The 25907-nt window shown below is 36.8% G+C and overlaps 3 protein-coding genes and 1 non-coding gene across 4 annotated transcripts; 1 reads left to right on the forward strand and 3 right to left on the reverse strand.

The window, feature by feature from the left end:
• Window positions 1-355: 355 nt before the first annotated feature.
• LOC113760856 (vacuolar-sorting receptor 3-like) lies at window positions 356-6237 on the reverse strand. The gene is made up of 12 exons (XM_027303589.1): window positions 5660-6237; window positions 4125-4817; window positions 3957-4045; window positions 3768-3837; window positions 3609-3692; window positions 3450-3526; window positions 3294-3375; window positions 2247-2329; window positions 2097-2163; window positions 1719-1847; window positions 1517-1626; window positions 356-932 (listed from the first exon to the last, which is right to left on the reverse strand). The coding sequence occupies exons 1-12, from the start codon at window positions 5967-5969 to the stop codon at window positions 834-836; spliced, it is 1893 nt and encodes a 630-aa protein (XP_027159390.1). The 5' UTR covers window positions 5970-6237; the 3' UTR covers window positions 356-833.
• A 12893-nt stretch (window positions 6238-19130) lies between these two features.
• On the forward strand, window positions 19131-22418 carry LOC113762023 (probable beta-D-xylosidase 5). The gene is made up of 5 exons (XM_027305259.1): window positions 19131-19855; window positions 20291-20460; window positions 20628-20725; window positions 20823-21590; window positions 21713-22418. Exons 1-5 carry the CDS (start codon window positions 19139-19141, stop codon window positions 22366-22368), a joined length of 2409 nt encoding a protein of 802 aa, XP_027161060.1. The 5' UTR covers window positions 19131-19138; the 3' UTR covers window positions 22369-22418.
• A 119-nt stretch (window positions 22419-22537) lies between these two features.
• TRNAN-GUU lies at window positions 22538-22611 on the reverse strand. Its single transcript has one exon. It is a non-coding gene; the product is annotated as a tRNA-Asn (tRNA).
• Window positions 22612-23777: 1166 nt separating this feature from the next.
• Window positions 23778-24494, reverse strand: LOC113763120. The gene has a single exon (XM_027306848.1). The coding sequence runs from the start codon at window positions 24369-24371 to the stop codon at window positions 24006-24008; it is 366 nt and encodes a 121-aa protein (XP_027162649.1). The 5' UTR covers window positions 24372-24494; the 3' UTR covers window positions 23778-24005.
• Between the last annotated feature and the right edge of the window lie 1413 nt (window positions 24495-25907).

The following is a 25907-nucleotide window of genomic DNA, read 5'->3' on the forward strand; positions in this document are numbered from 1 at the left end:
ACCAAAATTTGTTGTATTTCGGAACGTCCAAACCCTTTGCCTCCGATCCGATCGATCTTTATGCGCATCACAGAGCACCCGTTATATTTTAAACCATCTTTCCAGCGCAATCAGATCAAAGTTGCCAAAAAAAAACCAAAAGATCCAGTTAAGGTCCATGCACTCGTATTTCTGTATCAGACATGACCGACCTACTACTTCGTCTTCCAACCAAAGTCACTAATATCATTGGTTCACACAAACTGAAGCAAGCATATGATGCATTCCACAAAGGTTGGAGTAGGAATTCAATTTTGGAACCCATTCAACGTACGGTAGGCTCGACTTACTATCCCTTTGAGCCAAAGGAAATATCTTTCAAGCATCAGCAATGATCAATTTTATCATATTGATACAACAATTTCACAACTTTCCAGATAAAGGTACAATGTCAAAGCCAATAGCAGTGCAAATACATTATCAGTATTGAGATATCATACTCCATCCCTAAAAAGTCAACCAAGATAACAAAGAAGAACGACACAAATTCTCATATTCTGCTACAATTTAACTCTTACCCGTAACTAAGAATGTTCGACTCTTCTTGCACCAAGAAGTCACGTTGGTGATGAGAGTACTGAAGTCCCCTACCAAGGCAGATGACCTAATCATTCCCTCTTTAGCTTGTACCAATATGAACTCGCCCTTTAGATAATTTTGATTTCCACAAATTATTCTCCAGTATATTTTACACAGATACAAAGTCTACCTTCAAGAACCCTGGTCGAGAAAGAAAAAAGTACAACTCTCCACAGCAACTGAAATTTCTACGTGCAATATCAGTCGTGTTTGTTTCAAGCACGATCATCACTCAAATGATTTGGAACCTCATTTTGGCTGTCCAGGGGCATGTACTGTGCCATGATAGCCCTTATCTCCGAATCCATGTATGACTGCAGTTTAAATAAGAGATGGATCATGACTTAAATCCATAACAGGGCAACAAAAATGAGGAACAATGACAGAACAAAAGACAGTATTTAGGCATCTCTATGACCATATAAAACACTTCCATTAATGCATCTGATACTAATCATATGCTTAGAAAAGACTTTCATCAAAAGTGCGTTTCGCTTTTACCCCATCTTCTTTGGTTCTATTATTTATAATTATTATTATTTTTTTTAACATTTGATGTGGGACACCTTGGAAAACAGGTCCTTTTTCGGGAACTCCTTTTATCTTCTTGAGGGTCTAGACCAAACAACCAAATCAGCAATTTACTAAACATAAAAACATTCCAAGATCAGATTATACTCCAATAGACATCATTGAATTACTCGTTGTATCCTTCACATCAATTTCCACTAACCAAAGACAACAAAAGAGTTAAAGGTCTACAAAACGTTCTCTGCCCAATGTGTGCCTCAGTCCAGGTATCACACTAAATCACTGCTTAAGGCATCTGTTCAACCAAAATAACCACAACCTAACCAAGAGATCCAAGATTGGAGGAGATACAAAGCAGCAAACTTACCCTCCATCTGTATTTGTAGACAAGGAATCCTCCTCCACCTGCCATACCCAGCCCTATCAAAATGACCCAAACAGCAGCCCAACCAGACTTGACCTCAGTAGCCCGCTTACCTGCATTTGGCATTTCCGGTAACAATAGAAAGAGGCAACAAACATGAACAACCATAATGACATATAGATAGGGAGTCTTGGTTTGAACTCACTTATGCAAGTATCATGGTCCCTGATATACAACAGATCCCCACTACATGAACAATCATAACTTCCCCAGGTATTCTTGCAGCTACATTCAGCACACTGACAGGCTTTCTTGTCTTTGCATTCATCAACATCTGCATAGGAAGTGCAACTCATTCCATAAGCTCAAACATTGAGTAAAAAAACAAACCCATAAAACATGTTATAGAACTATAAGCTGGTTGTTTAAGATCTTTTTCTTTTGTACTTCTAATTTTCCCCCTTTGGTAGCCTTTCCCACAGAGCACTCGATTGTCAATCAATCACAGCCAAAGAATCAAGAACCTTCAAGCTTTGGCTGTGTGTGTGGGTTTCTGAGAGAGAAAGAGGGAGGCATCTCTCACCTTCACAACTTTTCACGCCATCGCCTTTAAATCCTGGAGGACATGCACACTTTCCTCCTTCGTGATCCTGTTAAAGTCAAACAGATAATTATTCTGTGAACCAATTTGCAAAAGAAAGAATACTTGCTCAGAATCAAAATGGTTTCCTACCATACAAGCAGAGAAAGAGCGTCCATCTCGAGTATCCTGCCAACAACCTCCATTGTTAATTTTGCATCGCCCGGGCCCAGTTGCTGAAATGGTAAACTAAGAGAAATCAATAGCCAAAATAGAGCATGTTTAAAAGGAAAGCTTTCCAAACCATTAAGGGAACAATGACAAAGACAGACTTCTGAAAAGAGCAAGGTAACAAACACCATCTCCAGACATGAGCTCATGTCTTGTGTAGTAAATGCACAAAACATGAGATTGTCATGAGAATTAGAACCAGAGAATGAAATAGAACGAGCTACCAAATCTCCCTGAATTGTCAAAAGATATTGACTGTCTAGTTATCCAAACAGTTTTAAATGCCTATATAGTTGAAGCACCATTTTGCTCAGCATTTTTAAGGTGCATCAGGGAAGTGAAGAGAGCACAACTTCCCTTGAGTGACAATACAATGTAACTTATACCTACTAGTGTTTGAGAGAGACCCCTAAGAGTGCATATAAAATTAAGAATTATGTGAGATGGGTAGTTATTTACTAAACAAAACTACCAAATTAAATATCTTTTTTTTTTAAATAAGCTTCGGGCTTTTTAGCCTTTGAAGAGATGGTTTACTTTGTAGGTGCTTATAGTTAATAATGGGGGGTAACGTGACATTGCAAAAATTGACAGAAAACGTTAACCCTGGAATGGGTCTCACACTTTATACAGTATCAATTAAGTGCACTCCAAAGGCAGATTTAGATGGTACTTTTAACTCAAGAAAGTTGTTAAGACACATCTAACTCTCAAACATACTTCAAAAGAAACCCTATACTATTTCATCAAATCCACCTACACTAGATAGATATGCATCTCCCTCAAAGTATATGATACATTATCTCATCATGAATAAGTATACTTCCCCTCAGATATAGATTGCACTTAAACATATATATTCCCCATTCATTAAACCCGCCTGGTTCAGTGAAAGAACAAACTAAAGATAAGCCAGTTTTCCATAAACTATCTTCTTGGCAGAGAAATGAAAAAGGAACAACTATTTACCTGCACAGGAGCTGTAACCATCCCCCCTAAACTGCACACCATTGACCACAGGGCATTCACAAACTCTCCCTCGAAATGTATCCTGAATTTTTTGAATAAGGTTAGACGTAGAAGACACAAAAGGAATTACAAAGAGCAGCTAGTTCAAGTAAGAACCTTGCAGGCTGTAAGATTAGCTGCTTTGTCTTGCCAACAGCCACCATTGTTATCCAAGCACTCATTTGTCTCTACATCTGCAGAAAAGAAGATACTAACTTTTAATAAGCAATTATCAATCAACAACACTGTCGTTTAATGCTGGGCTTGGGAAGTTACCATTACTCAAACAAACAGCTGGCTCAGTAGTTTCTTCAAAACCAGCACAAAGAGCCTTCAAAACAGCACCTTTCGCCAGCTTGCCTGGAAAAAAAAAATCAATTCGAAGCAGAACAATTCGACTTTCTAACAGCTTACAAAACAGGCGATGAAACCAACCTCGGTACTGCCTGTTATTAACAACAAGCGTAGGCAAAATTGTCACATCACCTCTTGATCCTTTCCCAACCTGCAGAAGGACATTTTGCAAGGGAATTTCACAAGGTTGAACAGCTTCTCAATCTTCTAAGGATCCATATAATGAAAAAATTATGAATGAACTCATCTAAGTAAAGATCAGGCACTTACTTGAGCTTCTTGTTCTTCTTTTAATACAGAATTATCCGAATCAGCATCAGAGTCTCCCATACACTTCTCAATCTTTTTCAAATCAAGTCCTGCACAGAGAGTAACATGAGTGATGGGTAAGCATCAGCGAGTCTTCAAAATCTCAGGATGAGACAAGTGATTGATTACCTAGAGATTTAATAACCATGTCCGCACATTCCTTATTGTATTTCTTTTCTTTCATAGGACACCTAATTTGGAAGTCAGTTACATAGTCCCACCAAATCCATGGCTTCTTGGTCTCATTAGCCACTCTGAAAACACACAACTGTCTCAAATTCTCAAGGACCACATCCTTTCCATCATAACCTGTGCTGAAATCCTGTTCAGGATCTGGAGCACAGTATCTCCCATGGTTAATACACTGGGACTTGCACTGTTTACTTACAGTGAATGCCTGAGGACAGTACCAAGTTATATAATGAGGAGTGAATTGAGTATAGCCGCCTTTCTCAAGAATCTGTGCAGCACCTTTGAAATCTTTCACAAAATTCATCAACATATCACATTTGAACCCACATTCATCATTGCTGTTCGTCCACAGCTCATACTCCACTCGATCATCTGGGTGGGGGACAGCTTCCCTCCAATCAAGATTTACACTTACCATCTCCCCTGCACTTATTGCCTTCTTTAGCTTTTCCCCAAAACTTTTCTCAATTAGTGCAGATGGTATCGTTATGTTCTCAATATACTTTGCAGAAGATCTTTCCTCTTCAGGTGAATCCATGGTTATTAGTGCTTCATCAACCTCATCTGCAACTAGTACTGCAGAAGCACCGGCATTTTGGGCATTCCATACCTTCAAAGCAAATAAGCAATCTGCAAAGTGGAACACCAGTTCCTGAATTGATCAGAAATATGAACCAGTCTTCCAGTACGAAAATAGTTTGGAATTATCTCTCCTGAAAAGGAATAAAAAGAAGCTAAACTAGAAAATTTAAGTAGTAATTAAGATAACACTCACAAGACTCTCACTTTCAGATAAGCTGACATGGCAAATAATCTTCTATATATCAAGATGAAAGAACAAACAAAAGGAATGACAGACATAACAATAAAACCCAACCAAATGTCCATGACCACACATGACATTCAAATCTAAATATTTAGCCGGAAATGATTGTCCTCCTATTGGCAACCCAAATCTAAAGCAAAGCTCAAAGAAATATTTAACCAATTACAGACAAAAAGCAGAATTCAGGCGCAGAAGCACCACAAAAAAATTAAGTATTCAAAAACCCCATAAAAGTCAGACAACACAGGAAGAAAGCTGCACAACAATAACCTTCAGAAGAGACCAAAACAGTTGTAACTTATGCGAGAAAACAAAAAACTGGTTACCTCCACGACTCACCAGTAAGTATAAAAGAACAATAAACATGTAAACAACAATCAAGCCCAGATTACTGTAGCCATCAAGCTTATAATCACTTTAGACGAGCGGAGAACAAGTAGTTTAACCAAACTAAAATAAGAGCACCATAATCAAAGCTAAAGAAGCTTATCCTACGCAAGCCACACAAAAGTCAAGAAACTGATCATATCAGCTCCAACTAAAAATTAACTAAGCAGCAAATCATCTGAAAAATAAATAAATTACCAAAGCATGAGATAAAGAAACAAGCAAATTAATGCGGAAAAAGGTGCATGATATGTTATACCTCCTCGATCAACAAGAAGAAAATTGGGCATAGCTCCAGACTTGGGTTTAAAAGAAGACCCAAAATCACTGAAAGTTTTGCAACCCTTTTGATTCTCCTTTGGATAAACAACAGTCCCAGACATGCTCCCTCCATATTGAGGGATCCCAAAGTTCCCAATGGCACTATCATGAGTACCCTTGATACTATCCGGTGACGTCACTCTCAAACTGTTCTTCTCCACCACGAACCGACCCATCACTAATTGGGTCAAGTTCAATACCAAAAACCCTAGCAAGATTGCAGATTTTGACCTTTCATAACGGCCCATTTGCTCTGAATTTCCAAAATAAATAAAAACGAGAAGAAAACCAAAAAAGAACTCTTGAACGGAAACTGATGACTCAATTTATTTCTACAGAATTTTGTGTGCTGGTGGGGTTAAGTGGAAACTGGAAATTGGGTTTTGAGCTAGAATACTAGTACTGATTACTTCTACTGCTATAGTTTGGGTGAATTATAGGGTTTTGTTCGTGAATTTAAATGATGTCTCTCCAGCAAAAGTTGCAGCAGGGGAGACATTGAAAGCACTGGTACCGTAAAATGCATTAAATATACTCTCCAATTCGTTCAGAATAAAAACTTCGATGAAATGATTATTTAGGATAATAATCTGAAGAGTAGTCACGTGGGATATTGTCAAGTGGGATATTTTTCACATTTTTATTTTTATTTTTTTCCTTTTCTAGGAATATATGGACGGGCACCTGAATAAGTAAATTTCTTTTTCTTCTCGTTGTTTTTTATTTTATTAATTTATGGTGCTAATATCTCATATACTTGTTCTTTTTTTTTTCATAATTAGTCTCAAATATGGTATAATACATGTGTGTGATTGTTTTTCTCTATTAATAATTAACTGATAATGAGTTCTATCTTTTTTTAGTGATAATTAAACACTTAATTAAATTCCCTTTAGTATATACAAAATATAAACTATTTATAAATAGAGTTTTTTTTTTCTGGCATTTCAATAGGTTATGAATTGAGTTTGAAATGAAGCCAATTTTTTTGTAAAATTACTTAAATTATTAAATAATTATTAATGTACACAAATATTAAAATAAATATTTTAAAACTATAATATTGGAAAGTTAAATATTAATTTGTAGGAAAGATAACCAAAAATAAAAGAAATTTTTCAAAAAATATCCTAAAAATATTTCACATTGGAATTTACCTTCGTTAATTTTTATAATCATAAAAACTAACTACAAGAATTTGAAACTTACGTGCACAACATACACAAGATTTTGTGTAATAATAACTATAATAAATATATATTTCAAAACTATAATTCTTCTTTTCTTCCTCTATTTTATTTTATACATTATCATTATATTCTCATCCAATTATAACTTATATAATACAGATATATTATTTACTCTACGTCGATGTTGTGCTAATATAAAGTGCTTTCATGAAATTTTATAAAAATTTGGAAAAATATTTGTTTTATATTTAATTGAATTCATATATCATTTATCTTAAACACCTAGTTGTAACTACTTAAATTTAAGGGATCATATTGATCGAAACTTCAAATATTAGGGACAAGAAATGCATGTTCAAAATTTTGACTGACACCAATTTAATTTTGACTGTTAGTTATTATGATTTTCTGTTATTATCTTAAATTTCCCTAAAATCTGAAATTTTGAGGACCAAATTTGTTTTCATCAAAATATTAGAGATCAATATAATGCATATGCCAAACATTGAGAATAAAAACTCCATTTATCCCTTCTTTTCTTATTCCTTTTTGAAACGGATACTTGAGTGGTTGACCTGGGATCATCAAAGCGGCCAAAACTAATGATTAATTGATAAATTTGGGTGACCCTTTTTCCGATTGTGAACTTGGATGCCTAATATCGAGTAGCGTGCCTCCTAAAAGGTGAGAGATTAGGCATTAACAATTCGTTTAGGGTTAAAAAAAAAAAAGTCCCATGTGATATATTTAATATATATAAAAGCTCTCCGTGATTTCAAAACATATAAAACGACACCTTATATTTTAAACTAGATTGTAAAAATGACGATATCTGATAAACTTAATGGAATCTAATAAACTTAACGGAAAATTCAACGGGATCCGGTAAACTTAATGGTAAATTTAATGGAATCCGGTAAGTTTAACAGTCAAAACTGTCATTTTTCATTAAATTTATCGAATTCTATTAGTTTACAAAATGAGGTGTTGTTTTGTACGTTTTGAAACTATAGGGGATTTTTCTGTGTATTAGATATACCACAGGGGATTTTTTGTTTTTAACCCATTGGTTTATAATCGATAATTATAAACATCTCAAGTAGACATTGCGGATTAGTGACTAGAACTTTATATAAGTACAGTTAAAACTTAAAATGTTTTGGATTTAAAATTTAATTAAAAAAAACCATTTTTGAATCCTCACGAGATTTTTATTATTATATTTCATGTTAGTCACGATGTGACATAATTATGATTTTGATTAGAAAGGACATAAGAAAAGTTGCTCATACATTATAATCACAAAATATATAAGTCATAAATACATAAGAGTAATGCCCTTGTGGGGTTGCCATCCCACATCGGTTCTTGGGGGGATTTGGGGTTGGGTTTATAAGTCCCTGGGAGGACCTCAAGAGTTGCCGGCTTTTGAGGTTTCTTCTGGGATTAGGTTTATAATTCTAACTTTCGTCAAAAAAAAACCATTCTTAGGAATAAGTTGAAAGAGGCAAATTCCTGCAGGGGTAGTTATACTGGGTTTCGTGGGGGGTCTTCACTTTTTAGTAGCAGCGGGCCTACTGGCTTGCCCTTGTGGGGTTGCCATCCCACATCGGTTCTTTGGGGGGGTTTGGGGTTGGGTTTATAAGTCCCTGGGAGGACCTCAAGAGTTGCCGGCTTTTGAGGTTTATTCTGAGATTAGGTTTATAATTCTAACTTTCGTCAAAAAAAATAAATACATAAGAGTACAAGCATTTTTTTGGCTTTCTAGGAAAAATTAAAATCAGTCTAGCATTCAAAAGGGGTTAATTCCACTTTCCACTCCTTAACTATACTCAAATTTTCACTTTTGTTCTTAAATTTTAAAATGAGACACTTTAATCCCTAAGTTATAAAATATATTGTACTTAAATCCATAAAATATAGAATTTATCCATTTTAGTTCTTAAAATATAAATTTATTCCAATTAGTCCCTAAAATATACCCAATTAGGCATAAAATTTATTCCAATTTAGTCCCTAAAGTATACCCAATTAGGCATAAAATCTGCTTAAGTGAGATGAATTTTATAATTGAGGGACTAAAGATACCATTATTAAGTTTAAGGACTAAAGTAGAAATTTAGGTATAAACATGAGGAAAGCTGAGTGAAATTGTCAAAAATTTCAAGGGAGGTTTCTGAAATTATGCATTTCAATTAATAGCATTCAAGAAGAAAGAGATGTTCCATGTCGAGCTGAACATATTTTATTAGTTTTTGAATTTCTACGATGGTTTTTAATGTTGTTTCTCTTTCTCAAACTACTTCCGGAAATTTTCATTGATTTCTTAGTCCTTCGCGGTCTTCAGAACGAAATGAAACTTGTAATGATCTGAATCTTGAGGACCACATCCCTACGTTACTTTCCTTTCCTTAGCCAACCATTAAGAATCTGTAGACTATACACACAGTAGGACCACGTCTGATGTGCACAGAAGGAAAACGTCAATCATTTTGACGCTCTATCAATTATTTTTGACGTTCCACCCGTACTCTGCATTAAGAAAAGGGATAATTTCACTCGGCTCCCTTCAAGTTTTACAAATTACACTAACCTCCTCTGTCACCATAAAATGACTATAATGACTTTCACTTAATAAATAATTCATAATATAATGAAATGAAACTAAAAAGAAAAAAATAAATCTGATCTCTTTAACTATCCAATTTACAAGTTATAGCTGATGACGATTCTCTTCCACTTACTATCACTCCGTTTTCATCCATCAACCCTTTGCTCCTATAAGTTGCTTTCAAATTACCACCAACCATTGCCTATAATTGCAACCAATCACACCACAAGTGATCCCTCAAACTTTATTATATATTCCTATTCTTCCTTTCTTTTCTTTGAAATTGCCAAATCACAAGTTTAATTAGGGATTAGATTTGATGATTGAAATAAAATTCAATTTCATGGTCAAATTAAAAGGAGATGAAGAGGCACACAATAATAATGGAACAAATAATGCAATCATTGGCCAAAAGAGGAAGAGGGATTGAAATTGGTAAATTTACTAATTTGTCTATGATCTATCCAAAAAACTTTTTAAGATGTTAATAAGTACATTTATATTTCTTTTCATGCTTGACAATTATTGGTTGTGGTTTCACTATGAAAATAGAGTTTTTTCTCTATATTTAAGACGTTACCATGCTTGGAGATTTAATAGTAGGCTAGATTATTTTGTTTTGAGAAGGTGTGGCCTTGTGGGCTTTGGATTTGATGTTTGGGGTGTGATTAATTGTAAATAAAATTTTGATTTTTGGGAAAATGAATTTCTTGAATATCTCTATAGTCATAATGATGTCTTTCCTTTTTCTAAACTTGATTAATCCCATCCATGTCTAAATCTCCTCTAAGGATTTTCTTCAATGCCATAATATGGCTCATTTAGTAGGAGTTAAGCCACTTATATGGAACCAAACCATGGCATCCTATGTTGAAAATTATGCAAACATAAGGGCAGTTGATTGTGAGTTTGACCATTCCATGGAACCATATGGTGAGAATATTTTTGAAGAATGGAACAAATCTTTAGAATTGAATGCATGCTTTGGGAGAAGCAAATTTATGACTATGACGATGGAATTGCTTGGGTTTAGAATTTGAAATTAGACTATTTGTTAGACTAATTTGTTAGTACAGTGGATTTGGTTGAAATACGAAACAAGGCAATTGACAAAATAATTTTTTTTATAATTTTTGTACAAAAAGGGTAGTTTAGGATTTTTGAGAAAAAATATAAGTTTTTGGGCCTCTATTGTTATATAAATAGTAAAAGCAAGGGAGGTAGGTGTAATTTAATATAATTGAGGGGAGGTCTCTGCAATTGTCAGAAACCTCAAGGGAGGTTTCTGAAATTATCCCTAAAGTCAATGCAATCACATTCACCATAGAAGAATTTCTTGCTCGATTGACGCCAATACATAATTATTGAATTAGTCGAACTATTATACCTTTTTTTTAAAATTGTTTTAAAAAACTTTTAGTACCTTGAGAAAAATAATAGAGTCTAAATCTAGAGAACTCATAGAAATAGAAATACTTACGTTCTCAAGTCGTGGGTAAAATAAAATAGTAAAAGGTGAATAAAGTGTTTGGGCTTCACATTCCACATTTCTATCATTTTCAAAAGAAGTCGTCATCGTCTGAGTGTAATTTTATGATGGGTTCATCTGCCGCTGTTTGCGGATTCGTGAATCCAGCCCTTTCAAGAATTTGTTGCCTCTTCAACAATTTGTTGATTGTCTAGTTTTGATTCCAATATGTAGTATATAGTAGATAAGATAAAATATTAAGCGGGTACGAGGACAATGACCTGAGTAAGCATCAGGAGTAAAACTGCTGCTCAAATGCAGAATCACAACACCTATTATTGGTTTCCAGAAACAATAAAAGAGAATCTGTCCGTCAGCAAAGAACATTAATAATGGTGATTGCTTCCACTCGAGTCCTAAATGCACATTGGGAGAATGCTTCCTGGAAGGAAAAGTAACAATTTTCCTGAGTGAATGTTTACTCGCAAACTCACCGAGACAGAATTAGCATCACAGGATCCAAAAATTCTTCCCCTCGTTGTTCATGAATCAGTGATGACCAGAATGAATGACTCTGTACATGTATATACATGAATGTTGTAAAAGTGGTCCAAACTCCTAGCGGCTCTTTGCTGGAAGAGCAAAGGCTTAACTAAAAAATGGAGTTGGCCAATCAATAAAACGAACTTTTAAGGCAAATTCTATGCTTACAGATGCTACTATTCACATCAGTTCATCCAAACACACTTCTATGTGATATGCTGTGAGAACAGCCACCAGCCCCATGATCCATTCTGTGACATATCATCGTTTCTGTACTCCATTACTTCAGTGTTACAATCACACTTCAACCTGTAACGGTGCTGCTGATTTTGTCTCTTTTGCCTCACGGTTCGTGCATAATGAGCAGACTGGGTAATTCAGGGTGTAACTTCATATGGAAGCATCAAGACTTTCCGAAAGCCAGGGCGGTCCTCTCAACATGATTTAGTAGGATTTCATATATTTTGTTCCTCACCCTTCCATAAGCTTCTCTTTCAGAATCATCCAAGTTGGAAAAAATTTTAAAGCCATCATCCCCTGGGAGATTTGGCTCTTTACCGATGAACACATTTAACCAGTCATTTACTCTCTTGACCTTATACATCATCCCTGATACTTGCCTGTCTGAATGCATCGAGGATGTTTTACTTTCAACTTCCTCCAAGTAATTCTCTACATAACTCAAAAACAATTTTCTGCATTCATCCTGCAGCAAACTAGCTAGGTCGGCGGCTGCACATAGAGTACTGCCCCTTGTCCATTCGGCTTGGTAATCCTTGTCAGATGCCACAAGAAGAGGTAAATCATCATTAGTTCTCTGTCTCCTAATAATACGTGCACCTTTTGGTTTGACACAGCGGCTTGGTTTCTTCACTGCGTCAGTTGCCGCCACAGGAGAGACGCTGAGCTTCAGAGGGTCACTAGAGCATGTGGAAAGATCAAAAGCCACAGCAGATTTAATCCATGTAGTGGCATTTTTCTTTCTTTCGAGTGCTATATTCAACGCTTCCTTAACTGAAGTAGTGCCATTTGCATCAGTTTCTGGTGTCTTGAATGGGCTTATATTTGTCAGTGACTGCACAATCAATCTGGTGCGAGCCAAGTCATCTTGGAGGTCAAAAAACTTATCAACATATGGCTGCACATCTTCTTCTCCTGATACATGGAATTCTGAATATGTACTGGAAGAACCCAACGAAGTGAAATGGATTAGAAAGTCTAGGAGGAAGCAGAATCAACAATTCCAGATAAAGCTTTTCCAACACTATCTGAAACTTTCAACTAATTTTTGTGCAATAAAGTCATAATTCTGGAAGTGAAGTGCATAGAAAATTTGCTTAACGTCATAAGTTATATGTTTGACTTCAAAGATCATCTTTGTACATTGAATTTCTACTCTCTAAGGAAAAAACAATATTTTCTAACAGCTGGCTACTTGGCACTCCAATTCTCAAAAATGAATAAAAGCGTAAAAATGCTAATGCCCTCCTGTCCTGTTATTAACGACACCAAGTTCCATAAATCTAGCCAGTGATGCATCCTTGTCGCCTTAAAGTTGAACACGTATACTGCAGCGCGAAAACCTTGGGATGGATCATGTTAGACTCAACATGTATGTACTTGTCAGGACACATGGATGTCCAAAATTACTAATGATGCACAACATGCGAAGAAATGTAGGTTTAAAAATTCCAGGCAGAAGAGAAGATTAACGTCGAACAGTTAATTGAGTGAGAAAGTATCTTAAGACCTTAAGCTATTGGAGGCTAAACACAGAAAGTTACTGTATGGTAACAGAGGAACCACGAACTGAACTTCATGGACCAAATTCAGGGATATGCGTTACAGAATGCAAGCTGGAAATATCTTCAGAATGAGCTCTCCAACTATCAGCTTATTTAGCGAATGAATTACCGTCATCATGATACATGAACAATATGTTCTTAGTTTCTTCATCACTCATTACAAATTATCAAATAAGAAAAGGTGGAAAAAGCAGTACTATCTGTAAGCATCTATGCATTAACAAAGAAAAAAGATAAAATCTTGGTTGGGAATCTCGTGTATTTCTCACCTTAATGAATTAAGCAATCTCTCTGCATCTATGCATTAACAAAGAAAAAAGATAAAAACTTGTTTAGGAATCTCGTGTATTTCTCACCTTAATGAATTAAGCAATCTCTCTGCAGCACAAGCTTCTTGAAGAGCATCAGCAGCGGCACTCAAAGCAATGTCTCTTTGCCGAACTACCTCCTGCAGTGCAAGCAACAGAATATCCACCATTGCTACTCCTGTAGGAAAAATAAACTAGTACATGCAAGTCTTGTGAGGAAAGATTAACTGCATACCTTTCCAAGCTTTACTAGTTTGGATGGGAGGGATTCCCAAGCTATTGCAGTTTCTGCCCCTTTTCCATCATGGACTAGGCTAGATACTGGTTGGGAAGTCTGCTCAGAAATCACCTTCGGCACAGGAGTCCTGCTCTTGTTGGTACCTTTTACCAATTTCTTAGTCGAACTCACATCTCTCCTACGTGTGGTTGAGCTTGAACATTCATCTGAGCTGTCGTACCTCATAGAACGAACAGGTGAAACCTGTCTATATAGATTTTGTGAGATGGAAATTAACCGAGGCCAAAAACATGGACATTATCGTAATTCATAGCGTACAAAAGAGTTCACAAACAATAGTATTAAGCAAACATGGAAATTAACAAGTCCAAGTGTTTACATGCAATTTGTGATATAAATTTTCCCAGATAAATTGGACAGATAATCAAAATTTTAAGAGGAAATAGACACTGAAATCTTTCCTTAGACACTATGATTTGACATGGTACTTGATGAGAAGCTCTCTGTATCCTTGTATCAACAGGTTTTAGCTTTCAAGATACTTTTTTTTTTTAATCTCGTTTACCATCATAATCCAGTTCCACTGCTCGTCCAAGGCCACAGCCCTTTTTCCGATACTTGAATTCAGCTCATATAGTAAGATCTGGAAAAGAAAATCAGTATGAAAGATAAGTGACAACAGTCCACTCACATTGGCACTCAGGCTTTTAGCCACGGGTTTACTCTCATTTTTGATGGCTGAAGAATCAAACATTTGCTTCAACCCCAAAATGTCTGACTGAGTCCAGCTTTTTCTTTTTGACATCAATGACACTGATGACAGCGTACTATCAGAATCAGAATCATCATCCGTGGAAGTTGGCTTACTGCTTCGTGATCCCACTGTCCTTTCCCCATGACGTGTTCTTGAGGCACTCAAAGAACGAAACCTTCCCCTCGGCCTCTGCTGCAAGCCATTATGATTTCTTATTAAGCCTTCCGAATCAGATAATCCTCTATGTAGTGGCTTTCTTGAAATAGTTGAATCTTCATTGATTGTCTTCTCCGAAATCACTCCCTTTTCAACAACTGGATCTGTGTCCAATACCTGAAGAAACTTCACCAATGCAGTTGGAGAATGGATGTCTTCAGGACTTCCTTCACACGGTCGCCTACCTGGGACTGGGGTTAAGCCTCTGATCAAGGGTACAGGCTCTGATTTCTCCAACTTATGTACATAAATGAATTGTCCAAGCTTCAATTTATTGCTCAAAATCATATCATTCTGTTCTTGAGGCAAGGAAACGTACATAGCATGTGACGCATCCGATACCTTCAAATAAAATCCTCTATCAGGAAAAAGATCACCTTCCTCTAATACGGGAATTATGCTTCTAATTTGTAACAATACAGGTTTCCTGTCATCCCCCAATGTCTGGTCCTCATCTTTCAATTCCTGAAGATGTTTTTCAAGAACCCCAGATTTCAATAAAGCCATTACCATCAAGAAACCGATATTAGCAACAATCGTTGATGACTAACAAAATTCGATTCTTGAATACGAATCGTGGAATAGTTGAAACAAACTGGGAATCTAGACGTGAAATCTTGAACAATATCGTTAGAAAAAGTCGAGCATTAACATTGGCAAGGCCGCAATAAGGCAGAAAAATGATTGAATATAGCCAAACAATTCTGTAAAAACAAGAGCAGAAAGAAGCAGAGCTAGCGTCCGGATTTAAAGAGTTATGAGGAAGAGAAAACATAGCCATAGAAAGCGGGAAACGGTCAAATGGGAAGGTAATTATGCGCGTTATGACAGATCTGGGTTGCAGGTCAAACCGTCAAAGCAATCTGACGGTTGGTAGAGGAGATAAGGGGATAACTGATGGAGTAAGGAATTGTGGGAAAATACTAACGTCCCTTTTGGATGCAATTTTATTGCACTCACATTTTATCACATTATTTGGTACTTTAAACTCTTGAAATAATCTAAGGATTTATAACTCTTATTCTATCTTCAACAGTGAAATAATCTAAGGGTCTGTTTGATAACATAAAAAAGTATTGAATCTGAATTTTTTCAGATATTCAGATGTTTTGAGTGTTTGATAAATGGAAATCCATTTACTGAACTTATTAAATAGTGCTGAACTTGTGTGTATTTTTTTCAGCACAAGAATCCTAACTGAATGCTTAATTCTGGTAAGAATCAATAGAATTACTTCAATTACCTTATTTTATCTATCAAATCTACCCTTGTTTGTTAATTATGTTCAAAATTCTTATCTAATTAAACAATCTAATATTCTCTATCTAATGATTTTTTATTTCTTTTTTTCTCCCTTTTGAATGATTTTCACATCTTCTCCATACTCCTCATATAATATATTTCATCTTTTATATTAATTTGATTTAAAAATAAATATTGTCATTTTTATTCATTTTTATACCTAACATTTTTAACTAATTAAATCATAGGTTCTATTTCTTTTTTGGATGAAAATATACAAGGGCAAATTTGTCAAATTTAACTTATTAAGCATTCGGTTATAAATGTTTGTCAAACTAATATAAATAGGTTTAATATTAAAATTCGGACATTCATATATTTCTTTTCAGTGTTTAAAATTCAGCAAATTAATTGTTTCAGTATTCAAATTTCAGAATTCAGATTCAGTTTTATCAAACGGAACCTAAGGGTTTATAACTCTGATCGATACAATGTCCTCATAAAATCCTAAAGGAAGTGGATAGTCTGAATTCTGATTGATTTCTCGTAAAGCCTCAAAGGTTAGTAGAATGTAGTATTTCATATCGGCGGTGGGAAGAGAAAAGGAAAGGTTTGATACTGGAGTCTAATGACTATTTGGATTAATCATTTTGAACCAGTAGATTTCGGTTCAAAAATTATTTGGACCCAGGTCAAGGCAATCAGTCTTTCCAATCAGTGAAAATGAAAAATTGTTGGTGCCCCTTTCCCGACTTTGTGGATGGAATGACTGAATGAGCGATCGTTCATCGCTGGTGGCTAGTACTTAACAAACATGTGATCCTTTTTCCCTTCACAAGATAAGTGATGATAGGTTTCGTCGAGATGCTTTATATATGGTTTGAGATTTATTTACAAAAAAGATGAAACATTTTATTTTTCTGGGGGGGTTAAGATGAGATAGGACTGTTTTTTATGTACTAATAGAGGGAATTTTAGGAAGTGATCCTGTAGGTAGAATTGTGAGAAGTGCAACATTGGACGTCAAGCAACTACTAATCTCTGTTCCATTTTAATTATGTAAGTACTTCTACTCCCACTGATATTAGACATCATTGATGCAACTCATTAGTCATTTTTTGGGTGGTCAAATACATCTTCGTTTATTCATTTGTGAGTTTTGCATGTTGCTTTTTCCGACTTGCTCTTTTTTCCTTGGTAGATTCTATTTTTCTGTAAAGGTAGGAGGTAGGGATGCTATCGAGCTGAGTCGAACTCGAGTAACACCTTCGAACTCAGTTCGAGTTCGAGTTCGATCGAGTATATAAATTTGAACTCGACATAATGAAAATTAAGTTTGAACTCAATTTGTTTGAGTTCGAGTAAATTGCAAGTCTTATCAAACTCGAATTACTCTAGTTCAAACTCAAGTTTTTCTTTTCTTGTTTTTAATTTTTTACATTTTAATTTATTAGATTATCATTTTTTCATCCATCACTTTTTTTATTGAACATTATTTCATGTAAATTTATTAAAATATGAACCCATGATAGTCATTCCATAATTAAAATATATAATATATAAATTATATAAATACTCGATTAAACTCGTCGAATATTCGAGTATTTACTTTTGATAGTCGAACGCGACTCATTACACGTAACAAGCAGTTCGAGCTCGAACTCCAAACTTTTGACTAAGCCGCTCGCGAGAAGAATACTCGAGTATTTACTTCTAATACTTGAATGCGACTCATTACACGCAACGAGCGAGCAGTTCGAGCTCAAACTCCAAACTTTTGACTAAGCCGCTCTCGCAAGCTACTCGCGAGCACTTGGCTTGATAGCACCTTAGTAGGAGAAGCATTACAAAATAAACTGAATCCATGGCACACACACAAAAGACTTAAAAAGTCCCAATCCACAGTCTGCTGACAACCCTATGCACGGCCTTATTGTCTGCTATACCTTGAACTGGGGCTAAGTCGCGGAACAGTAATCATTTTGCTATCAGAATACACTACATTTTCCAAAGTTAAACCTGCAAATTGCTGATAAGATATTAAGATGACATCTTGGTGGCTTGTCATACTTTATTGCTTTAGCAATTGCTTCGAAGACACTACTCTGTTCTCACTTGATCTCTAAAGTTCATCTAATTTTCATCATGCACTTTGTCTCTTCCACACAATGTGGAGTTTTTAAATGCTTGAAGATCGTCAGAAATCCTGAAAACTACAAGCTCGCCCATGACTTCTGTATAGACTTGTAGTGCAGTGGCAGAATGTGCAAATTGTTCTTAAGGGCTTCCTCCAATTTTCCTTTTCCACGAAAACTCCATCACATAGTGCACATTATTCAGTAGTTGCAATTTGGCGTGCAATATCCATCAAGCAGCTAAAAACAAGTAGTCATTTCCCTTTTTGGTTTAGCAAGACCCAAGAAGCTAATTGGATTACACCTTCTACATTTCAGAACCAACCAGAATGAGAAATCGTTATCAATATACTCATACAAAGTGTGCTTTAATCCTAAGGGATAACATGAAAACCGAGAAGCTAACTGCATTACAGCTTCTAAATTTCAGACCAATCAGAATGAGAAATCAGTATCAATATACTCATAGGAAATGTGCTTTATTTCTAAGGGATAACATGAAAATGTCGTCGCTTTTAGCTTACATTAAGCATGTAGCGAAACAGATGGATATCCTTGCTTGAGGTAAGTGTAACCGTGGAATCTGAGAGAACTGCGAACCAGTCTGTTATCTGCCATTTTTCTTTTGCTATTTAGGTTCTCTGATGATGGACGAACCAGTGGTCCATAGCCATGTTCGGCACTTTTTTTGTCTTCCACGCTTAAGCATCCCAAAATCATTGCCAACCTAGGCAATTAAAGGCATACACCTGTATTGCCTCAATAAAAAGTCATATCCCGTGTTGCGGCTTATGGCAGAAGTCATATTTCTAGCACTCTATGAAAAATGTGGCTCAGCATCAAAGTATAAATGGAGGATTGTAGAATCAAAATTAATCAACCACCCGAAGTTCCAAAAATTAGAAAAATGGGTCAGCTTAGGGAAGCCATGAAAAAACGTATTCTGTTTGCCCTCTTTTTCCTACTTATCTTTGTAACCAAACGATGTGTTACTCAACCACATGCATGTGATGCGAGTGACCCCAATGCTGGAAACTATGCATTTTGTAATACCAGCTTATCCTATGAAGAGCGAGCCCGAGACCTAGTTTCACGCTTGACCCTGGAAGAAAAAGTTCAACAGCTAGGTGATGAAGCTAAAGGCATCCCAAGGCTTGGGGTGCCTTTCTATTATTGGTGGAATGAGGCACTTCATGGGGTCTCAAATGCCGGGAAGGGTGTGCGTTTTAATGAAACAGTTCCTGGTGCAACTAGTTTCCCAGCAGTAATTCTTTCAGCGGCCAGTTTTAACACTGACCTGTGGTACAAGATGGGACAAGTTGTGTCAACCGAAGCTCGAGCAATGTACAATGTGGGCTTGTCTGGTTTAACTTTCTGGAGTCCAACTATAAACGTGCTTCGTGATCCCAGATGGGGAAGGGCTCAAGAGACCCCCGGAGAAGACCCTCTTGTGGTTTCCAAGTATGCAGTCAGTTATGTCCGGGGACTGCAAGAGGTAGGAAATCAGGAAGTGAACAAGTCAGGACCCAACAGGCCACTCAAAGTTTCCAGCTGTTGTAAGCACTATACTGCCTATGACATTGATAATTGGAAGGGTATTACTCGTTTTACCTTTGATGCAAAGGTATGAAATATAGTATTGTGGATTCCTTCTCTTCCATTGGCACTATCTACAATATGTCTATTGTATACTTTATTGCCGATAATTACTCTATAAGTTAATGAGAATCCATTTTTCTGACAGAGCATTTTTTAGATGTTTCTTATCCAACTTACTATTTTTGAAGGTGTATATGCTCTCACATCCCTTTGGTATTTCAAAATACTACTTATATCCCAAAAAAACAAAAGTACCATTGGCACTGCTCATGATCGTGCAGAATGTTTCAGATTATTTTTGTGTTTTCCTGCATAGTTTTCATAAAATATTTTCATTTCCAGTTAGACGCCTACAATTTTTTGTGTCTTTATTTAAATATATTTTCCCCTCTTTCTTCTTAAGAAGTATTGGGGAAAGGAGAAACGTTTTGACAAGTTAAGACATCCTCATTGCTGATAGGTGACAGCACAGGATTTGGAGGACACTTATCAGCCACCATTCAAGAGCTGCGTACAAGAGGGGCATGTCAGCAGTGTAATGTGTTCATACAACAAGGTGAACGGGATCCCAACCTGTGCAGACCCCAATTTGCTGAAAGGAATTATCAGAGATCAATGGGGACTAGATGGGTATGTTTCTTCCACAGAAGTCTACAACTTTTGTGTTGTATAGTAATACCAGTTCTGGAAAAGCACCTCATCAATATTTTTATGATACATTACTCGAGAACAAATATAGCGAAAATGGCAATTTTGTTGATCATGTCCTGAGGCTACATTTGTTTGCTCTGATGCAGATATATAGTTTCAGATTGCGATTCCATTAGCACGTATTACAAACAAATGAATTACACTGATACAGCTGAGGATGCTGTAGCACTCGCTCTGAAAGCAGGTACTGATCACTTGTGCCATCTTCTAATAAATGATTTGGAAATATTATTGACTCTTCTTCTGGACTACATACTCATCTGTCTCACATGACCACACAGGTTTGAACTTAAATTGTGGAACCTCTCTCCCGGATTACACACAGAAAGCTATAGACTTAAAAAAGGTTGAGGAGGCTACAGTAGATGAATCCCTGATATACAATTATATTGTTCTAATGCGGCTAGGCTTCTTTGATGGGGACCCCAAACAGCATCCCTTTGGGAAACTTGGGCCATCTGATGTATGTACTGATGACAATCAAAATTTAGGACGTGAAGTTGCAAGACAAGGTATAGTTTTGTTAGAAAACAATGGTGTTCTTCCTTTATCCCAAAATATCACTAGGAAGTTGGCCCTCATAGGTCCCAACGCTAATGCGACCACAACTATGATAAGCATCTATGCTGGTATACCCTGCCGCTACACTACCCTTTTGCAAGCTCTTGAGCAGAAGTATGGGGAGAGCTTAACATTCGAGCCGGGATGTAGTGATGTTGAGTGCAAAAATGCAAGCCAAATTGAGGCTGCAGCCAAAGCTGCAGCATCAGCAGATACAGCGGTGATTGCAGTGGGGCTAAGTCAGTCAATAGAAAGGGAAGGACTAGATAGGGAGGACCTAAAGTTACCTGGATTTCAAGAGAAGCTAGTGATGGATGTGTCTGAAGCAGCACCAGGACCTGTAGTCCTAGTTATCATGGCTGCTGGTCCTGTTGATGTCTCTTTCGCGAAGAACAATAGTAAGATTGGGGCAATCTTGTGGGCTGGCTATCCAGGTCAAGATGGAGGCGATGCTATAGCTCAAGTACTGTATGGTGATTACAATCCAGGTGCTCATTTCTCTCCTTTATCTTAAACAAGCTCTTATACAATAAACGGAATTACAATGAATGACTGACTTTATCATGGTACTCTTCTCGACGTTACATTTTTTTTAATGCATTACTTTCAGGTGGTAGGTCTCCTTTTACTTGGTATCCACAAGAATATGCAGAGAAAGTGCCCATGGATGACATGCATATGAGAGCGAATGCCTGCGCAAGCTTTCCAGGAAGAACCTACAGATTTTACACAGACAAGCCAGTTTATGATTTTGGGCATGGTTTAAGTTACTCAAACTATTCCAAGGTTATCATAGTAGCACCTGGCAACATATTTATACAGCCAAAAACTTCTCACCGACCTTTCAACATTCGACATCTTGACCTTGCCTCTGAATCCAACCAAGTGATTGACGTATCGGAAGTGAATTGCAAGAATTTACAATTTGAATTGATTGTCGGTGTGAAAAATGTAGGGAAAATGGATGGATCTCATGTTGTGCTCGTTTTTTGGAAGCCTGCAGTTGCACAAGGAGTGACAGGAACGCCCAATATACAACTTGTGGGTTTTGAGAAAGTAGAGGTGAAGCAAGGGGAGGCGGAATCAGTCCCAGTGAAGCTGGATGTTTGCAAACATTTGAGCATTGTGGACGCGGAGGGGAAGAGGAAATTGGTCGCCGGGCAGCACACCCTTGTCATTGGGTCTCCCAGTGAACAACAACTGGAGCATCGTTTTGATATGCAGCTGGGAAATGCTGGTTGGGGCGAAGGAGTAATGTCTTTCTGAGATGATAATACTTTGATCACAGAAAATGGGGCCAATGGCTCTTTTGCATATATGATCTTGTGATAAATAAAAGTTGGTTTGCCAAAAAGGATTATCACTTGTTCAATATAAAGTTTATCAATATCATTAAAAAGGATTATCAGTTGCAAAATCTGTTGCGGTAAACTTTCGCTAGAGGAAGGGCTTGAACCTTCGACCTTGTGGTTAACAGCCACACGCTCTAACCAACTGAGCTACTCCAGCTGTGCTTTGCTTGATAATTAATTATAACTTATATAACCTTCCTTTGATCTGTCAAAAAAGACGGATACCTTGACCGAGTAAAACCAAAAAACAGAAATAGATTCAGTCATTTATCGTAATTTGCAAATGACGTTCAAGTCCCCTTTTTTGTTTTTCCAAACTATTTTTTTGATGGGTTATATCTCTCTTTTCTGGTGAAATTGAAATTTTGTAGTAGCATATAAATTTCCACTCATGAATACAGAGTACACAACCAACAACAGAGGAAAGTTAAAAAAAGGAGTTGTAGCATTCCCATTAAACTAAGAGTCCATCCGAGTCCAATCGAATTGAACTTAATTATCACTATGCTCAAGTTTGAATTTGATAGCTGAAGGAGTGCTCTCAAGCTTGAACGAGCTTGAAAGTTGGAACTCAAACTCAACTTAAAAGATTTTCGATTGAGATCGAGTTTGAACTTGACTTGAAAATGTTCGAAATAGTTGCCAAGTCTAATCGAGTTCAAACTCTATTAGTGGTTCTAATTTCTTTAATAAATTTCACAAACAACATATCTAAGAGAGTAATTTTGTAATATTAATAATTTAATTAAAAAAATGCAACTCTCAATACTCGAATTATGAGTTCGACTAGTGATTTCAAACAAGTAACTCGAACTTGATTCGAGTTTGGTCAATACAAAATTCAAGTTGAGCTGTTGCGGAGCTATACCCGCGCAAGAACCTCGAATCTTCTGCGCACCTACATTAGACTTCCAAAAGACAACCAAATAGCGTTCCTCATGCAATATTCCACGCTAGTCAATAGGCCATACGAACCCAAGAAATGCACGCAATCATCCGGCATTTGCAAGAATATGGAGGTAGATTATTCCTGTCTTTTCAAGTATTGTTGCAGTATCTAACCAACATAAAACTATGTGCCTTTTGGTTCACTTTTAGGAATCGGATAATTATGAAGCGCAATCTGGGATCAGGGAATTCTGACAAATGACCAAATATTGGGATGCAAGAACATTGAACTAGTCTATGTGTTCCCGGCCCAGCAGCATAAAATTTTTGCATCTGACAGGCGAAAGGCGTCTATTAGTGTTCCGAGCGTATACCGCAGAACAGTTTGATAAGTTACTTGCTCGAGCTTAAAGCATAAACTAAAACTAAAACAAGTTGCAAAAGAAAACAATTGATCACCAGCAAATGAAATATTACGACAAAGTATTCGTATCATATTTTTACAATTGGAAGAATTTAATAAGTAGAACACCACATGATCCTTCATAGATTTGCGAACCTCATCTAATCAGAGCAGACTCATCATCTATATCCAACAAGCACCTACCTATGGGCTATGGGGAAAAAAACAGATAATTACGGAACATTATTGTTCTGCCTTATTTAAGGCTTGATTCCGATGGGAACATTATTGTACCTGGCCATATTGGCAGCGGAGTTCATGTGGGGGGACTGGGAGACGCGAGTGGTCAAAGGGCTCAGGACGGAAGTGGCTCTACCGGTGAAGCTCTTGGCATGGGAAATGTAATCCAAACCAGTACCACCTGAACGCTGCTCCGAGAAATCAGAACTCGGTTGCTGAAATTCTGACCTGGTTCGACGATGAGATGAACCCTCAAGTTCAACTGATTGTTCTCCTCCAAGAAGCAAGTGATAGCTGCGGTTAGAGGTGTCGGACAGGGATCTGTAGCTATTCCCAGGCCTTTGCTTCCTCAAGGAGCGGATGATAAACGGTATTAAGCCCTCCATTGCCTGCCTTAATTAGTTGATGCTCTGCTCTTAACAGCCTAGTAAAGTTTGTTTTTGAGACTAACAACGATGGATGCCTAGTTTGATGTGTTTGGATGTATTAATGAGAGAATTGAAAGCTGACATTTATTTATACTGCTCCTCAGGCAGGAGGAAAATTCAAGGATAATGAGTTAACGACCAAGACTTCTTATCCTTTAAGAAGCAAATTACTAAAGAAAAGTTTTTTTTTTTTTTTTTTTTAAAAAATCATCCAAAACTCGTGTGAAGTTTGAAAATTCAAACCCGTTTTGGGTACCATGAATTGCAGGAGTTTTCTTTTTGTCATCTTTATCTTAATGCTTACTAAGGTAGTGCAGGACAAATTGGCAACGGAAAGCAACGAAAGTCAGCAAAATTGACTTAGTGAAGGATCATCGGACATGCAATGGGCCAATACCGTGTTGTATTATGGATGGCACGTAATTAAGGTTTTGACTGCTTTTTTTTTTTTCCTTGGGCTCATGGGATGAGATCGAGAATAACACTAGCTACTAATGAATGAAGAGGGGCGGCGGCTGAGGCTGGAAAAAACGAAAAATCAAAACAAAATCACTGGAAAATGAAGGGATGCATGCATTTCCTGCCAGCTCTCCGATGACCAAATGATTAGGAAGGGATAAAAAAAAGTCAATGTTTGACGAGATTTATCTGGGGTAAAGAGACTTACCTAATTAATACACCGGTTTATGATGAGCTGGCAGGGGCGGTTGATGATATGGTCCAGTTGAACAGGGCTAAGGTTTAATACTACTGAGAATTTGAGACCTCGAAATCAAGGTGCTGTTGGCTGTTGCCGCTGCTTCCAATCCAATCGATGAATTTCTGGGTGCAAAAGGCACGTGTTGAAAAGAGGACAACCGTTAATAGTTTCATAGTGGCGGCATTTTTTGCCAACCCTAGCTCGTTTCTTCAATGCAAAATGCGTATATTTCAACTCTCCAGCCTCGCCTGCCAACAAAATTTCAGCCAACTCCATTTGACATCACATGACGCGGGCTTACAAAGACGCGAGGCGCACGGAATTTAATCGGTTTGGTTAATGGGTCCGCCCTCGTTAATAGGGTCACAAGTGTTAGTTGTTTAAAAAAATATTTTTAGTATTTTGAAAAAAATTGCAGGGAATACAATAATTGTCAAACAGTTAGGCCAAGGACTTAAAAGTGACTAAAAGTTAATATTAGGGACTAAACTGATAGTTGGGGTATAGTTTAATGGGATAAACTGATAAAAACCCCATTTTATAATTCACGTAAAAAGTTATGTTTAGATCCAACATAAATTGCCATGCTAACTAACTAAGGTTTGGTGAAAATTTTTATGACAAAAATACCCTCTCCTTGTGCTTTAAGTATAAAACAAGGATTAGAAAGCTTTTCTCTCCTCTATTTTCTTAAATTGTTTACAAAATTTTTCATTTTGCGCAATACCTTGTCAAGATATTGCAAATATGATGATATCGAAGTGTGGAATTTCATAACTTGTTTGCACGTCATC

Source organism: Coffea eugenioides, chromosome 2, assembly GCF_003713205.1.
Source record: "Coffea eugenioides isolate CCC68of chromosome 2, Ceug_1.0, whole genome shotgun sequence".
Classification (NCBI taxonomy): Eukaryota; Viridiplantae; Streptophyta; class Magnoliopsida; order Gentianales; family Rubiaceae; genus Coffea; species Coffea eugenioides.

What these genes read in the sequence shown, in the direction of transcription:
- LOC113760856 (XM_027303589.1), bottom strand. Translation starts at nt 5,969, where the DNA reads ATGGGCCGTTATGAAAGGTCAAAATCTGCAATCTTGCTAGGGTTTTTG. An exon ending in CATGGTTATTAAATCTCTAG is followed by an intron (nt 4,046 to 4,124) that starts GTAATCAATCAC and finishes CTCTCTGTGCAG; the next exon opens with GACTTGATTTGAAAAAGATT. An exon ending in TCTACAAATACAGATGGAGG is followed by an intron (nt 933 to 1,516) that starts GTAAGTTTGCTG and finishes TTTAAACTGCAG; the next exon opens with TCATACATGGATTCGGAGAT.
- LOC113762023 (XM_027305259.1), top strand. Translation starts at nt 19,139, where the DNA reads ATGGGTCAGCTTAGGGAAGCCATGAAAAAACGTATTCTGTTTGCCCTC. An exon ending in GTTTTACCTTTGATGCAAAG is followed by an intron (nt 19,856 to 20,290) that starts GTATGAAATATA and finishes CATTGCTGATAG; the next exon opens with GTGACAGCACAGGATTTGGA. An exon ending in GATCAATGGGGACTAGATGG is followed by an intron (nt 20,461 to 20,627) that starts GTATGTTTCTTC and finishes GCTCTGATGCAG; the next exon opens with ATATATAGTTTCAGATTGCG.
- LOC113763120 (XM_027306848.1), bottom strand. Translation starts at nt 24,371, where the DNA reads ATGGAGGGCTTAATACCGTTTATCATCCGCTCCTTGAGGAAGCAAAGG.